We start from the raw sequence: 15,867 nt of genomic DNA, 5'->3' as shown, positions 1-15,867 counted from the left end.
TTAGCTAATGCTGTGGGGATTCTTAGCAGAAAAGTGAATTCTCCCACTGAGCATGATTGGGCAGGTGTAAAGAGGGTGGTGCGATATTTGAAGGGTACCATGAATTGTAAATTAAGGTTACCAGCCGTCAGAGACCCTAAGTTGGTTGGGTATACTGATGCGGATTGGGCTGGGGATAATGCTGATTATAAATCAACAAGTGGTCATGTTTTCATGTTTGGGGATGGACCTGTTGCATGGGGCAGTTATAAACAGAGCTGTGTAGCATTATCTTCCACAGAATCAGAATACGTTGCAGCAACAGAAGCCTGCAGAGAGATCGCCTGGCTTGATCAACTCATAAAGGACTTTGGGTTGGTGAGAAAAGGGCCTGTCAGCTTGCTAGAGGACAATCAAAGTTGCCTGAAGCTGACGCAGAGTGAGAAGTTCCTGGCAAGAACAAAACACATTGGGGTTAAATACCACTACATACGCCAGATGATCCAGGATGGACTTGTGGAACTATCCTACTGCAGCACCCAAGAGATGACTGCTGACATCCTGACTAAACCCCTACCAAGAGAGAGTTTCCAGAATCTACGTGTCAAGCTGGGACTCTGGGTGGTTGAATAAAGTTGTTTATGTTTTGTGTATGTTGTATTGCCTGAGAAGGGGTATGTGGGATGTAAACACAGGAGCAGTCAATGACAACATTCCTAGAGTGTACATGTTAGAACATGGGGAGGGATGTCTGTCCAGCAAGCAGGTAAACTTCCTGGGGACGGACTTCCTCCGCATGTGACCAGAGGTGGGTGTGGCCTCACCTGTGCAGGTAAATGATAAAAGCACAGGGCAGGCAGCCATCTCTCTCTCTTGCCTCTTGCCTCTCTCTGCCATCTTCCTTCCATGAGGAAACATCTAAGGATGCTCTCTTGGCTCCCAGCCAAGAGAGGAGATAAGGGCTATCTTGCTACAAGATAGATTTCTAAGTGTATGTAACCTTTTTAAGCCTGCCTACCTTCTGGGATCATATTGTGAACAGAACGTGAGTAAACTCTTTTATACTTTTATAAAGACTGTGTCGTGTCTTGTATTTTAAGAGGGAACAAAGGGGAAATTACCAGAGTAATTATTATAGAGGTTCTAGCGAACCTGTGCACACGTTACCGTTGCGTACTTAAAGGGGAATGTCTATAAACTCTGCTGATATTTTGGGAACTTGTTAGTACAAGTTGGATAAGGATATAATTAGTCAATATATCCTCTCCTGCACCCCAGAACATTCCCACAGGTGCCACCAACTCGGCGCCTCTGCAACCATTTTATTTTGGGACCTGAAATGCTGCTGTAGCCAAGATATGACATGATGCACGTGTAAGACTTGGATCAGGGACAGGGAACCTGTGCCTCTCCAAATGTTCAGAGCACAACTCCCATCAGCCATAGCCAGTACAGCTGTGCTTTCATGAGCCAGAGCAGCACATGGCCACTCTGGCTGGGAGTGATGGGAACTGTAGTCCAAAACATCTGGAAGGCACCAGGCTTATGAAGCTTTCTCTAGGAACTGCCGCACCCCAAGAGTCCCATTCCTTCATGCAACACACTCTGGGCAATGACCTTGAAGGTTTGTCACCTAAACGTGGCCCTGCCTGAGCCACACTGATTTCTCAGCCCTGGAGCAGCAACCACAGCGGGCTACCAGCTGTTGTAGGCTCTTAAGGTGGTCTCCCCCCTCTTATACACACTCTGAACTGGCCAAGCTCAAGTTGCTTCTCCGTTCAAGTGCAGAACCAGCCTCCTCTCCTCCCTTGCAGGTGATATCTCAGTCCATTCCCCACCACCACCTCCCTTGGTTTACAGCTCAGACCAGGAAATGCTGTGTCCACAAATCCTGATCCCACGGGAAGGTGTATCAGTGACAGAGCTCAGCACCAGACCATTCCTGCTTCCCCCTGTGTTATCGGACACCAGCACAGAGGAAAAGCTGAAGCTGGGATTCTTCAACTCTGAAAAACAACCCTGGGAGCATCAGCCGAGAGAGGCCAGGCTGGTCCTGAAGGCAGGAGGCCTCACTGGACCGGTGTGGCTTTTTCCTGGCATGGAGGTCACTGATGGAGAAAGCTTCACCAGCTAAAGTTCTGGGCTCAGCATGCCAGTACTACAGGAGGGCAGGAAAAAGGAGAACCCTGCTGAAAGGTATTTGATCGAGAGGAGGCAGATACAAGATACTGACCTGCACCAGCCTCCACCAACCTGGTGCCCTCCAGATGTTTTGGAGCACAGTTCCCATCAGCCACAGCCAACATGGCCATGCTCCCACCAGCCTCAGCATCATACGGCAGTGCTGGCGGGGGCTGGTGGGAGTTGTAGTCCCATACATTAGGAGGGCACCAGGTTGGCAAGGCCAGTGTAGAAAATACGCAGGTGGGTTCATGGAACATGCTCTCCTGAAAGCCACAATCTGGGTTTCAGATCAGGTTTGTAAACTGCAATAAAGGTTGGTTGATTTATTTCTCAGTGACAAAACATGTGTTTTTTTTTGCCGTCAGGGATTTCCTCTCCTACTGAAAGTGTTAACTATGGATGCCTTTGCCTAGAGATCTTGCAGGATTTCAGATGTGCAAGACTGAGAATGGGAAGTATACAATTTCAAGGCCACAAATGGGAGCTGGGCTTTCTCTTTAAAGTAAGTTTTGAGACCTCAAGTTTGCAAACATGACAATAAAATATTAAAGGATCGGAAATCAGCAGGCAAGTCTAAAAGAAGCACAACTCATTTTGTTTTGTAACCTTGGATGGTTCCTAAGTATAGCATACAAAAGTTGTTGTTGTTTGAGGGTCTGATTCCAGTTTATTATTTTCTACAATTGAAAATTAGCAATTTCTGAATAAGAATATTGTGGAGTAAGCTCAGCCTGCTCATCACCTGCAGTTCACAAGCAGCAGCAATATTCCCGATATATGATATAAGCATAATCTGATATGCAGATTATGCTGCTCACAGCCATCTTAGTATGCATAATGGCTTTAGCACTCCGGCTCATGATGCATTTCCAAGAAGGGTGTGTCAGAGCTTCAAATACGGACAGCGTTTCTAAAAGGCATGTGCAAAATCCACCCAATAAATCACACTCATTTCTATGCCTGAGGTAGCAATATGGGGAAACCCAGCCAGATGGGTGGGGTATAAATAACAAATTGTTATTATTGTTATTAAAACCAACATCTCCAGTTTCAGTTATGTTAAACTGTGTGGCTCACAGTTACTGTTGAGCTGGGCCAGTGCGAAGTCACACTTACAGACTGGCCTGGCAGTTTGGAGACACCACTACAGACATCTCAGCCAGGCTGTCAAAGGCTAGTTGCCATAGGGGTGCCAACTTGAACAAAATATGGGGGGCAGGTAAGCCCCACCCCGCCTAATTGATCACCTGACATAGTGCACACACACCATTTGAATGGCAATGCCCATCAACTTGGGGCGAGGGGAGCTCAAATATTTTAGTATTTTTAGTACAGTTGTTCGCTATATTGAGGGCCAGCTCAAAGCATGTTGGTGCCTGAGGCAAAGTACAAGATGGTGCCTTCCCTGGTGGCGAGGCAGGATCCCTCCTGGCACCTGAGTGCATCAGGCTGGCTTGGCAGGCCATGTCCCCCCCCCCCCGTCTGTCTACTTCCTGCCCCTCTGCTTCTGCCGCCCAAGGTGGCTTCTTCATTCTGCTGAATGACATGGCCAGTCCTACACAGACCAGGTCTTGGTCACAAAGCTGAAGCTGGAAGATACAGGGCTACATCGCTCTGATCTCTTGCATCCCAGCTGCTGGGACATTTTCTACGGTAGACATTTGACCTGGGAACAAATAGAGGTGGGGCATCACAGTTCATGATGATGCAGCTGGCTGCCTTTCTTTTATTTTAAAACCGGCTGTGCTGTACCCCTGTTTAGGTTGACAGTAAGCTGACACAAACAGAGGACTTCAGCAAGTGAAACTATCCCCCTTGAACGACAGAAAAAGCTTCAGCTGCCAAATGTCTGAGTGGCATGGCAACATTAAAGGCACCAGAACAGGGCCAGCTAAAAAGGTGGCAACCCATAAGTACACTGGGCAGACTTGGATCTCCTAAGTCAGATTTGTTAGGTTGCAGCATCAGCGTGACAGTCCTTTGCTAAAACAGTAGTTCAGACAAAAAAAATTCCTTCCAGTAGCACCAAGTTGGTCTTTAAGGTGCTACTGGAAGGATTTTTTGTTTTGTTTTGACTATGGCAGACCAACACGGCTACCTATCTGTAAGTAGTTCAGACAGTAAATTGAATGTTCGCCACTAGAGGGAGCCAGTGACCCAACAATATGTACTTTAGGTCCTCAGTCCCTTCTTCTCTGGGTACAAATCGAAAGCGAAGTTCTTTTGAAGGAGCTTCCAGAAAGGAGTTTGTTCTGGAAGGAGCGCTGCATTCGGGTTCTTCATGGCATTCAGACAACATTGCTAAAACCGAAATGCCAGCCTGTATCCCCCCCCCCCAAATTAAAGCCGGATTTCCCCTTTCTGCCGAAAAACAAACAAACAAACAAAAACTCTGAAAAGTAAAAACGTATAAATTTGCCATAGCAGCTGGCTGGTGGGGAGTTTTCTTAGCGCATCCTTTTGGTGGGTAATTTGCCATGTTATTTTGGTGAGTGATCACTCTTGGCAGTGGCGTAGCGTGGGTTGTCAGCACCCGGGGCAAGGCAAGTAATTTGCGCCCCCTAACCCGTGGATTTGCGCCCCCTAACCCGTGGATTTGCCCTAACCCCAGATGTTGCGCCCGGTGCGGCCGGCCCCCCCTGCACCCCCCACGCTACGCCACTGACTCTTGGCACACCCACTAAAACCATTTGCTCCTCAGCTGACCACCATTTTGCTTCCAGTAGCCCAAACTATACCCATTTACCGATTTCCACCAATTGCCAGTTTCAGGCACCCTGAATTTCAGAAGGCAAATTCAGATAATGTCAAGATCTTTACATAGTGCATGTGTGGAGTTGACCTCACAATACATGCATTTTGACTTCAGAAACCTCAACAAATTAATACAGAGTTCTTCTGCAAGGCATCATCATCATCATCATCAAATTATTTATTATTATTGTTGTTGTTGTTGTTGTTATTTTATTGCCACTACTATTATTATTTTTAAAAACTCAAAAAGAAACACATGTTACATTTCCGTTCTTTAAAAAAACACCAAACACCTCTATTTTGCTGCTATGTTTGCTGCTGCACATGTTGTGAAGATTTTTTTTAAGGTGTGCACACAAGTACAGGAATATCTGTGTACATCCCTGGAACTGGAAGAACTATTAAAGAGTGGAGGAGAATACGTTATGCAATGTCATGTGATGGTCTATTTATGGACCACTTTTTGGTCCAAAGGCTGCCAAAGCGATAAACTGCATATTAATACAAAAGGAATATTATATGAATCAATCAAAGCAATATAAAATAGGAAAACCACAAAATACCCACCAATCACACTGGATATATATTTTTGAGCTGCCTTTATGTTTCTCACGGCAGAAGCAGCTTCCCAGCATTCTCCCTCTCACTTGGAAGCTGGGCAAATTCCCACCTCTCCACTCTCATCTAGGAGGAAGCCCACCAACAGCCAATCACCTTTGCCCTCCCCATAACCCAAGGATGACTCCCCCTTTGAGCCAACCCACTTGGGACTGACCCACCAACGGCAACCGCTAATAGCCCCTTCCAAATAAATAGGCTTCCCTCCTGGAGGCCAGCTCTAGCTGTGGCAAAATCTTGCTCTTCACAGGTTGAGTTAGCTGGCCAAATAGTCCGGTTAGCAATTAAGGAGAAGGACCAGAGCAAAACGTTCCATCAAGCCCTGCTCACTGGGCAGGAAACAGCAGAATGCCCATGAAACATGTGAAAGCTCTCGTGCCAATTGCACACACAGAAGAAGCAAATCTGAACAACCCATTTGTGATACGAACCCTCACCTGGAAGTGTCCACCAAAGGAACAGAATGCGTGTGCATTACTCCCCACCCAGCACCCAACCCTGCAGCTTCTTTGGCAGAAGAATGACAGTCGAACCGGCCATTCACTGATAGCAGAGAAATGCCCAAGAAAAGGATTCAGTCCCTGGGTGAGGCCCATCTGAACTTCAGCTCAAAAGATCGCCCCAGCAGCCCCAGTTCTCTCCATTCTGCTCTCTGGCCCTGCCTTAAACAACTGTGAAGGGTCCACTTGGCCGAGTGGGCAGAGCTTTGCCAATTACATTTCTGTGTATTGTCCTATTCAAAACCCAGGAGCAGAGAGACCAAAATATAAGAGAGGCAGCTTTTACTGCCCAGGGAATTGACCCTCGAGCTCTCAGGGGAAAACAGCAAGCTGCCTTAAACTGAGCCAGACCGCTGGTCCACTTAGCTCAGTATTTTCCAGCTTGGTATTATTGTTGTTATTGTTAGCCTTCTAAACCACCATGAACACAGAAGCAGCAAATACATTTAAAACAAAACTAAAACCCTAACAAGCAGTCCCTGTGGTGGAGACCAAGCCTTCCAGCTGGAAGAACAAAAATGTCTCCTGCCTGTTTCTGGAAAGTGCAGACAGTGGATGCCTCTGCATTGTCTACTCACTGACTGGCAGGCACTAGCGGAGGAATGGGGGGTGGGGGGAGCACACCGCCCCCGGCACCATCGAGGAGAGGGGTACCATCGTGCCCGCCCCGGACATGCACCGCACCAAGCGCCATGCCCCTGGTATGCATGCCACGCCCCCAGGACACACACCATGACCCCACGGGTGATGTGCCATGCCCCCAAGATGCACACCATGCCCCCCAGGACGCGCACCAGCCACGCCCCCCCCTGCTCTCCGTCCCCAGTGCCAGAGTATGCAGCTTCACCACTGCTGGCAGGGTTTCAGATGGGGCCATTCCTAGCCACACTTGGACTTGCCAGCAATTGAACCAGTAACCTCCTCAGCCCAGGGAGCTCTAGGCCACATGACATTCCCATTTTTTATGACATTTGGAAAATTATAGCCCAAAATTTAATTATGAATCCACAACTGGTGCTCTCAAACAGTGACGTGCAGTGAATTTTTTCAAAGGGGAACAGTTAGGGCCGGAAGCGACAGCTTGCGAGGGCAATGTCACGCATGTGACGATGTCGCGCACGTGAGCACCACGCCTCCCTGCCTAAGCAGGGTTAAATGTGCATTCGAGTTGCGCTCCGCAGCAATCCGGAAGTAACAGAGCGTGATACTTCTGGGTTTCACCGCTTGTGCATGCACAGACGCTCAAAATGATGTCACGTGCATGCGCAGAAGCACCAAAATGTGACCTACGCATGCACAGACGCGTGGATACGGGTTACGTTTGCTTCTAGATCCGAACGGGGCTCCAGAATGGATCCCGTTCGCATCTAGAGGTACCACTGTACCTAGATATTATTCTTGAAAATAAATTTAAAAATCCAAAGAGAGCAGCTGCTTCCATTGCACTCCTTACCTGATCCCTGGGGAGCAGTGCTGGAGAGGATCCACTTGACCAAGCAACATTTCATCAGAGCCTTGCGGGTGAGCCGCGGCTTCTGCCATTTCACGTTCTCCTTCCTCCCGGGGGGAGTCTGGCCTGGATCACCCAGGAGGCTGCCATCGGTCTCCTTGCTGTCATCCTAAAAAAGAACAGGTACAAGAGGCCTCAGAATGGCGGTTTTCAACTCCTTCTTAGTCAAATACTCCATGTCACACGTTGTGATATCCTGAGAAGCCCCAGCCCCATACTCTCCCTACTACCAAATAATAATAATAATAATAACAATAACAATAATACAATTTTATACCACCCTTCTTGGTTTAAAATATAAAAACACAAAAATACATACTATTGGGACAAACAGACAGACAAACAAACAAATCCGAGAGAGAGAGAGAGAGAGAGAGAGAGTTTATGATCTTTTAATTGCATAATTAGCCAAAGGCCTGGAAAAAGAGGAATGTTTTTGCCTGACTTTTAAACATACATAACAACAAGCCTCCCTGGGGAGAGCATTCCACAAGAGGGAAGTCATTGCAAAAATGACCCTTCTCATGTTGTCGCCCTCCAGACGTCTCATGGGGGAGGCACACGAAGCAGAGCAGGGTCTGGGGATAAGCGGTCCTTGATGACAAACTATGTAGAAACTGGTAATAAACTGGTAAAACACAAGGCACACCCTGCCTTTCACACTACTCACAAATTGAGACTGGATTTGTATATTCAGCCCCGAAGAATGGAAGATTCCAAGAGGCATCACAAGACTGAACTGGTCTTCCAGGCACTTCCAGACCATTGATATTTTCGGGTGTGATTCAGTTAGGTAAAGGTAAAGCAAATTCAGGTGACGCTATTAAGTTGGTATTGGAATTACCCGTATTTTTTGCTCTATAACACGCACCACACCATAACACGCACGTTGTTTTTAGAGGAGGAAAACAAGAAAAAAAAATATTCTAAATGAAATAGTGGATATATGATTTTTGTGGTTCATGCTGTGGCCACAGACATGTGATCTGACGATGAGTTTGGGGTAGCCCAATGCAAAAATCCTGAGGATCCATGTGGATCCATGCTTTGTAACCACGGAGGAGGGAAGGATGGGGAACCATGGATCCTCTGCTCACGACTGCAGCAGATCCCCCCCCCCCCGCCATCTGCAGGCATTCACTCCATAACACGCACAGACATTTCCCCTTACTTTCTAGGAGGAAAAAAGTGAGTGTTATGGTGCAAAAAATACGGTAAGTCACAGGTGGCAACACATACACACACCAAACTTTTGGCCATAAGGAAGGTGATGAGGAAAATACACTGGAAAGTGTGGGTTAACACTGCCTTGATGCAGCTCTGTATAATTGCTCCCCAAATACCAGAATGAATGCTCAATAAAAGGTCAATGTCTTCTATGCTTCCCACAAATTTTGTGCAAATAAATCAGAATGAGTGCTCAGTAAACAGGGTGCCTGGAAGCAGACTATGACTGGCAGGCGGCAGGGGATGGCTAGGAGAAGAGAGGAATATGAAGTGGCTGAAGTAAGAGACTGTAAACTTCTTGTGGAACTCTTCAAGGTGCTCACAGAGCTCTGGCTGAAAAACTCTGCATTAAATTAACAATCAGGGGACTCTATGAAGAGATCCAATTTTGACAGGACAACTTGGTTTTTGCATAGTTCATCTTAACTTGCAAGGGTCTGGCAAGTGTTAGAATCATAGAATCATTGAATTGTAGAGTTGGAAGGGACCCTGAGGGTCATCTAGTCCAACCCCCTGCAATGGAGGAATCTCAGCTCAAGTATCTCTGCTTAAAAGCCTCCAAGGAAGGAAAGTCCACAACCTTCCAAAGGAATCTGTTCCACTCTTGAACAGCTCTTACTGTCAGAAAGTTCTTCCTGATGTTTAGTCGGAATCTCCGTTCTTGTAATTTGAAGCCACTGGTTTGAATCCTACCCTCCAGAGCAGGAGAAAACAAGCCTGCTCCCTCTTCCATGTGACAGCCCTTGGGATATTTGAAGATGTGTTGATTTGGCAGCTCAGCTCTTGCAAACCTTATCTAGCTGATCTGACTTGCTAATACGGTACAATTGTTTCAGAAATGCATCAATAACACAAAACCAAAGAAAAGCTAAGGAAGAGGCAGAAGCATAAATCAGCCACAATATCAGTAGCTCTGTGCCTTAAAAACCAGTTAGCAGATCTAGTATCCGGCATTACCAGCTTAAAAAGCAGCTAGGTCATTCATTATCTCAACTCAAATCAAAACTGGTTTGAGGGAAAATGCACCAAAGCACAATATTTCATTTAAAAAAAACTATAAAGCTTCGTTCTAGATGATCTGTTTATTGAGTGTTTATCTTGATTTGTTAGCATAAAGGTGCCACCCACACTTAAAGCACAAAGCTACCCCAAACAATCCTGGGAACCATAGTTTACCCTTTACAGAGCTACCTTTAACAAACTACAGTTCCCATGATTCTTTGGAAAAAGCAGCGTGTTTTTTTTAATGTGTTCTTAAAGTATGGTGTGGGTGTGACCAAAGTTTGTGGGGAGGTTAGATATTGGTGACTGAAGCATTCATTCCGATCTGTTTGTGGGGAGGTTAGACAATGTTGCATCAAGTAATTGCTGTTCCAGACTTCCTGGTACATCTTTCTTACTGAAAATTGTTTGATTCAGGAGAGAAGTGGTTTGTTGCACAAGAGCTCCAGATCAACTTTAATTGTACAACCTGAATATTCAGACATGTGATTACCGTATTTTTCGCCCCATAGGATGCACCTAGTTTTTTTTTGGGGGGGAAATAAAGAAAAAAAATTATTTCCCCCCCAGGCATGGGGCTGGGGCGGGGGAAGCTCGAGCTTCCCCTGACCCATCCCCCAGAACAGGCTGCTCTCCGCAAGCCGTGGGAGCCCGGTGGGAACTCCCGCGGGCTCCCAAGGCTTGCAGATAGCTTCCTGAAGCCCGGAGAGCGAGAGGGGTCGGTGCGCACCGATTCCTCTCGCTCTCCAGGCTTCAGTGAAAGCCTGCATTCGCCCCATAGGACGCACACACATTTCCCCTTCATTTTTGGAGGGGGAAAAGTGCGTCCTATAGGGCGAAAAATACGGTAAATTGTACCTGAAAATAGCAACAGCCTGGAAGCACCTCAAGAAGGTGAAATCCTGTAGAGCGAGTGAAAGTCTGGCCAAGCAGGAAATGAATTCAAGCTCCTGGGAACTTTCCCTGCAGTTAGCTGTCCAAATTTCTTGTTTCTTCCAGCCAAGCTGATTTCTCCCTCCCACCTACCCAGTTTTGTGTCTGGGCATTTGACTGATTCTGCCACCTTTCCTTTCTGGGACCAACAATGGCCGACATCCTCATCTCTGACTTTTGCATGGCTATAGAAGGGCTTGGCTTCTTGGATCATGGTCTCCGTTTCCTTGAGGAAGGACTTTTGGCAAAAGATGGGCTGCACCTCACAAGAAGTTGGCAAGAATGTGTTTGCTAAGCGTCTGAGAACCTGATCATGAGAGCTTTAAACCAGATCTTGAAGGGAAGGGTGACAACATTACAAACGACAGAAGAACACCTGATACTGGGGATAATAGCCTCATTGACGCACAGGAAACTGAAGTGGTGCTCCAGAAAACTGCTAAATGGCAAGAAACTACAAGAAGGAAGCAGCTGGAAGGAAGACTCATGGTTTAAGTTGTCTCTACACAAATACGCAATGTATGGGAAACAAGAAAGACAAATTGGAGCTTTTAACACAGGATGGCAAATATTACCTGATAGGCTTTACCTGGTGGGATTTGACTCATGACTGGAATGTAGGAATTGAGGGATATAACCTATTTAAAAGGACTAGACCAAACAGGAAGGGAGGAGGAGGAGCATTATATGTAAAGGATGTGTAGAAATCCACGACCTGGAGCATGGAAAGCATGGAAAGCTGAGTGAATGGGTAAAAACTGTTGAAGAAATAAACAACAGTAACCTTACTGTGAGGGTCTGCTATAGACTGCTTGGCAATCTGCCTTTCTGGGCCTTTGTGGATCAGGGGAATGCTGTGGACATAGTGTATCTTGAGTTCAGTAAAGCTTTTGACAAAGTCCCCCATAATATTCCTGTGAGGAAGCTGGTAAAATGTGGGTTGAATGAGGTAACTGTTAGGTGAATTTGTAGCTGGTTGACTGACCGAATCCAAAGAGTATTCATTAATGGTTCTTCATCATCCTGGAGAAAAGTGACAAGTAGGGTACCATGGGGTTCTGTCCTGGGCCCACTGTTGTTCAACATCTTTATAAACAACTTGGATGAAGGAATTGAAGGGATGCTCATCAAATTTGCAGAAGACACCAAGCTGGGAAGGGTAGCTAATGCCACAGAGGACAGATTCAGAATTCAAAATGATATTAACAGATTGGAGAACTAAACACAAACTAACAAAATTTCAGTAGGCCCAAATGTAAGGTTCTGCACTTAGGATGTCCAAATATAGGATGGGGGGGGGGATGACAACACCTGGCTTACTAGCAGTATGTGTGAAAAGGATCTAGGGGTCTCGGTGGACCACAAGCTTAACATGAGTCAGCAGTGTGATGCAGCAAAAACAACAAAAGATAATGCCATGCTAGGCTGCATCAACAGAAGTATAGTGTCCAGATTAGTACCATTCTATTCTGCCCTGGTCAGACCACACCCAGAATACTGTGTCCAATTTTGGGCACCACAATTTAAGGAGGATGTTGACAAGCGGGAAGGTGTGCAGATGAGGGTGACCTAGATGATGATGAGGAACACCCGAAGGAGCCTGATGAGAAACACCTGAAAGAGCTGGGTATGTTTAGGCTGGGGAAAAGGAGACTGCGAAGAGATATGATAGCCATCTTCAAATATTCAAGGGCTGTCACATGGAAGATGGAGCAATTTGTTTCTTCTGAACCAATGGCTTCAAGTGACAAGAAAGGAGATTCCAATTAAACATCAGGAATAACTTTCTGACAGTAAGAGCTGCTCAACAGTGGAACGGTGTCCCTCGGGAGATTTTAGATTCCTTGCTTGGAGGTTTTTAAGCGGAGATTGAATGGCCATCTGTCAGCTGAGATTCATGCATTGCAGGGGGTTGGACTAGATGACCCTTGGTGTCCCTTCCACCTCTACAATTCTTTGATTCTATTATTATTGCTTGCATGCATACCATCATCATTCCAGCAAAAAGAAAAGTGGAGCAAGTGGTTAATGCCCCTCTGCAGCCAAGCTAACTTTCTGAGTCTCTCTTGAGATACTCCATAAATTGGCCCTTTTCCTCAACAACATTCCGAACAAAGGACAGGTTTGGCTTGGCTTCTGTTCTGCTAAGGTGACTACTCTGCCAAAGGGCAGCAAATCCTCACCACACCCTGTTGTAAGCTGGCTACTGTAGATGCTTCCCTCCCCTCATGCACACCTTGTTTGAAAATAGGCCACGGTGCTGCCGCCGATGTGTTCTGGATTCTAGCCTGCCTGGCTGCAGAGGCACAGCGGATGATTCAACCCTCTGAAGTGGTTTTGTGTTCAGCTAAAGCATCTTTAATAGCTGGAGAGCAAGCCTCGCTTTTGGAGAAGTGGGGGAAGCTGTGCATCATTTTCTGAAAAGCACTTTTAACATGTAGATGCCATTTTAGGTCTGGCTGATGTTACCTCCTTTAAATTTAGATTCCATCTTCCCACTCCAGTTAGCTCATTTCTGCTCCTGGATTTTGCCTCCGGGTCACAGGGACACAGGCAGCTGTATTATTTCAACAGATCTTTTCAGACTATGACTTGCATTAAAACATTTACTCATTTACTGAACTTCTTAACTTAGGTTGTAACTTAGGTCTTAAGGGGTCATAATGCTTGATGACAGTCAGCTCCCCAAGGCAGCGAGTTAACATTTGTTATGAAGAGCAGGAAACCCTTTAATCCCCTCTCCCACCCCCGGAAACGTAAAACTTGATGTAATGTAAACCTTTGCCAACCTGATGTCCTCCAGATGTTTTGAACTACAACTCCCATCAGCCCCAGCCTGCACATTGTAGTCCAAGACAATTGGCAGTCGCCAAGTTGGTTCAGGCTGTCTTGTTGGTATGTTATGCAAAAAAGCCCTCTGGGCACGGTTTGATGTTTCTATGCCAACAAAATATATTCAATGTAGGTTTTAGCAGAAACAGTGGATCATCCTACATTCCTTCTTAAAACAGAAAGACATAAGGAAAAAAATGATTTGAGAATGGCGAGAACAACAAAGTGCAGTACAGTAGTATCTCGGTTATCAAACGTAATCCGTTCCGGAAGACTGTTCGACTTCTGAAATGTTCGAAAACTGAGGTGCAAAGGTCTGGTTGCAACTGAAAAACTGAAAAACACGCAGCGGAAGCCATTCGACTGCCAATGCGTGTTCGAAAATGGAAGCAATTACTTCCAGTTTTTCGGCCTTCGGAAACCGAAACTTTCGGCTTCCAAGACGCTCAAAAACTGAGGTGCCACTGTATTAACATGTTCTATTTTTACAAGAAGCAGCTTCAGAACATAGACCAGCAAATGTTTGTCCAACTGCAGATGACAATGAACTAAGAAGTACATATAACTGACCAGGTAAACATGTCATTATATTCTATCTTTTTGCTGGATCCTTCTCTCTGGGTGCATCAATAATTCAGACAAGTGTCTCCCCCTTTTGTTTTCGGCATTCGCAGGCTGTTCATTATTTATTGGTGTCGGCCTTGTTGCCACCGGCTGGCACACCTGTTTCAAAAGCCAGCGGCACAGGAAGATCAAGCCGCTCTTTGAAGGAGGTCCATTCCGCAAAGAGCCACAGAGTCTCCAACAATCCCAAAAATGGTTCTGCCACAAGACAGTATTTGGTCATGATTGGCAGGCAGGAACCATAGCCAGCCTTAGAGTTCAGGGGGCAGGGCACCATAAAGGGGGGGGGGTAGTTCATCCCTATCTACATATTTATGTTTTACTTGTATTCATTAAGGATATAATTAATGATGAGAATGAGAATGGCCATCATTATAACTGTTACCTGCATAGGCATTGCAGCAGAGCTAGGCAAGGATGCCAGAGCAAACCATTCTCCTACTTCCTCTCCTATTTTCTTTGTCTTCATCCTTCCATCTACCCAGCCTCTGGCTGCCTTTCCTGACCCCTCCCTTTTCTCTTCCTCATAGAATCATAGAGTTGGAAGAGACCACAAAGGCCATCGAGTCCAACCCCCTGCCAAGCAGGAAACACCATCAGAGCACTCCTGACATATGGTTGTCAAGCCTCTGCTTAAAGACCTCCAAAGAAGGAGACTCCACCACCTCTTTGGCAGCAAATTCCACTGTCAAACAGCTCTTACTGTCAGGAAGTTCTTCCTAATATTTAGGTGGAATCTTCTCAGCTCAATTCATTTTCTTGTTCCCTCCATCCTGCTCCAACTTATCCTTCCTTTTTATATTTCACTTTTTTTTTTTTGCTCCCCACCCTCCATTAATTCACTCCTCTTCCATTTCTCCCTTTCCCCCCTTCTCTCCAGCCACTGTCCCTTCTCTCTGTGATCCAAATCCTCCAACCAGCAAAACTACAAGTGATTTACTCTCCTCTCCCACCTCCCCAAGAAGTCTGTGTATTTACACAATTTTAAATTGATGGGAGTATTAGTGCAAAACATCTGTTGGGCACCAGGTTGGGGAAGTGTGTTCTAGAGAACCAGGTGTTCGTTACCTGGCCTGAAATGCCCAGTGTTCCCTCATCCAACTGAGGAGCAGGGAAGTAATTCACAAGTCATGAGCCAGGAAAAATCAACCAATCAAGGCAGGGCTTCAGGGAGCTCTGAAGTCCCACTCAGCGGCTCAGTGTGAATCATTGTTCAGGGCTTATCTCCTTCTAATCAGCCTCTGTGAGAGTCAGACAGGTATACCAATTCCCTCCCTGCATTGAGGAACAGTTGAAGGAGCTGTGTATGTTTAGCCTAGAAAAGAGAAGACTAAGAGGAGAGATGATAGCCATCTTCATATATTCAAGGGCTGTCACCTGAAAGATGGAGCAAGCTTGTTTTCTCCTGTTCTGGAGGGGAGGACTCAAGTTACAAGAAAGGAGATTTTGACTAAACATCAGGAATAACTTTCTGACAGTAAGAGCTGTTCAAGAGTGGAATGGTCTCCCTCTGGAGGCTGTGGACTCTCCTTCCTTGGAGGTTTTTAAGCAGAGGTTGGATGGCCGTCTGACATGGATGCCTTAGTTGAGATTCCTGCATTGCAGGGGGTTGGATTAGATGACCCAGAGTCCCTTCCAACTCTATGATTCTGTGTGTAAACTCTAAACAAATCCATAGTGGAGTCCCTTAGACTGTTGGATAGC

At 46.1% G+C, this 15,867-nt stretch overlaps 1 protein-coding gene across 2 annotated transcripts in view; it reads right to left on the bottom strand.

Annotated features, from left to right (window-relative positions):
- Positions 1 to 15,867, bottom strand: part of KCNIP3 (potassium voltage-gated channel interacting protein 3) — a 117,116-nt gene that overhangs the window by 83,147 nt on the left and 18,102 nt on the right. For both annotated transcript variants that reach the window (XM_083753381.1, XM_083753382.1), the window contains exon 2: positions 7,489 to 7,654. In XM_083753381.1, coding sequence (XP_083609507.1) covers positions 7,489 to 7,654 — 166 coding nt within the window. The remainder of the gene's footprint in view (positions 1 to 7,488; positions 7,655 to 15,867) is intronic.

The sequence above is a fragment of the Podarcis gaigeae genome (genome assembly GCF_964106915.1).
Source record: "Podarcis gaigeae genome assembly, chromosome: 8".
NCBI classification, from domain to species: domain Eukaryota; kingdom Metazoa; phylum Chordata; class Lepidosauria; order Squamata; family Lacertidae; genus Podarcis; species Podarcis gaigeae.
The sequence above is the reverse complement of the archived record's forward strand: the minus strand, read 5'-3'. Positions and strand labels throughout refer to the sequence as shown.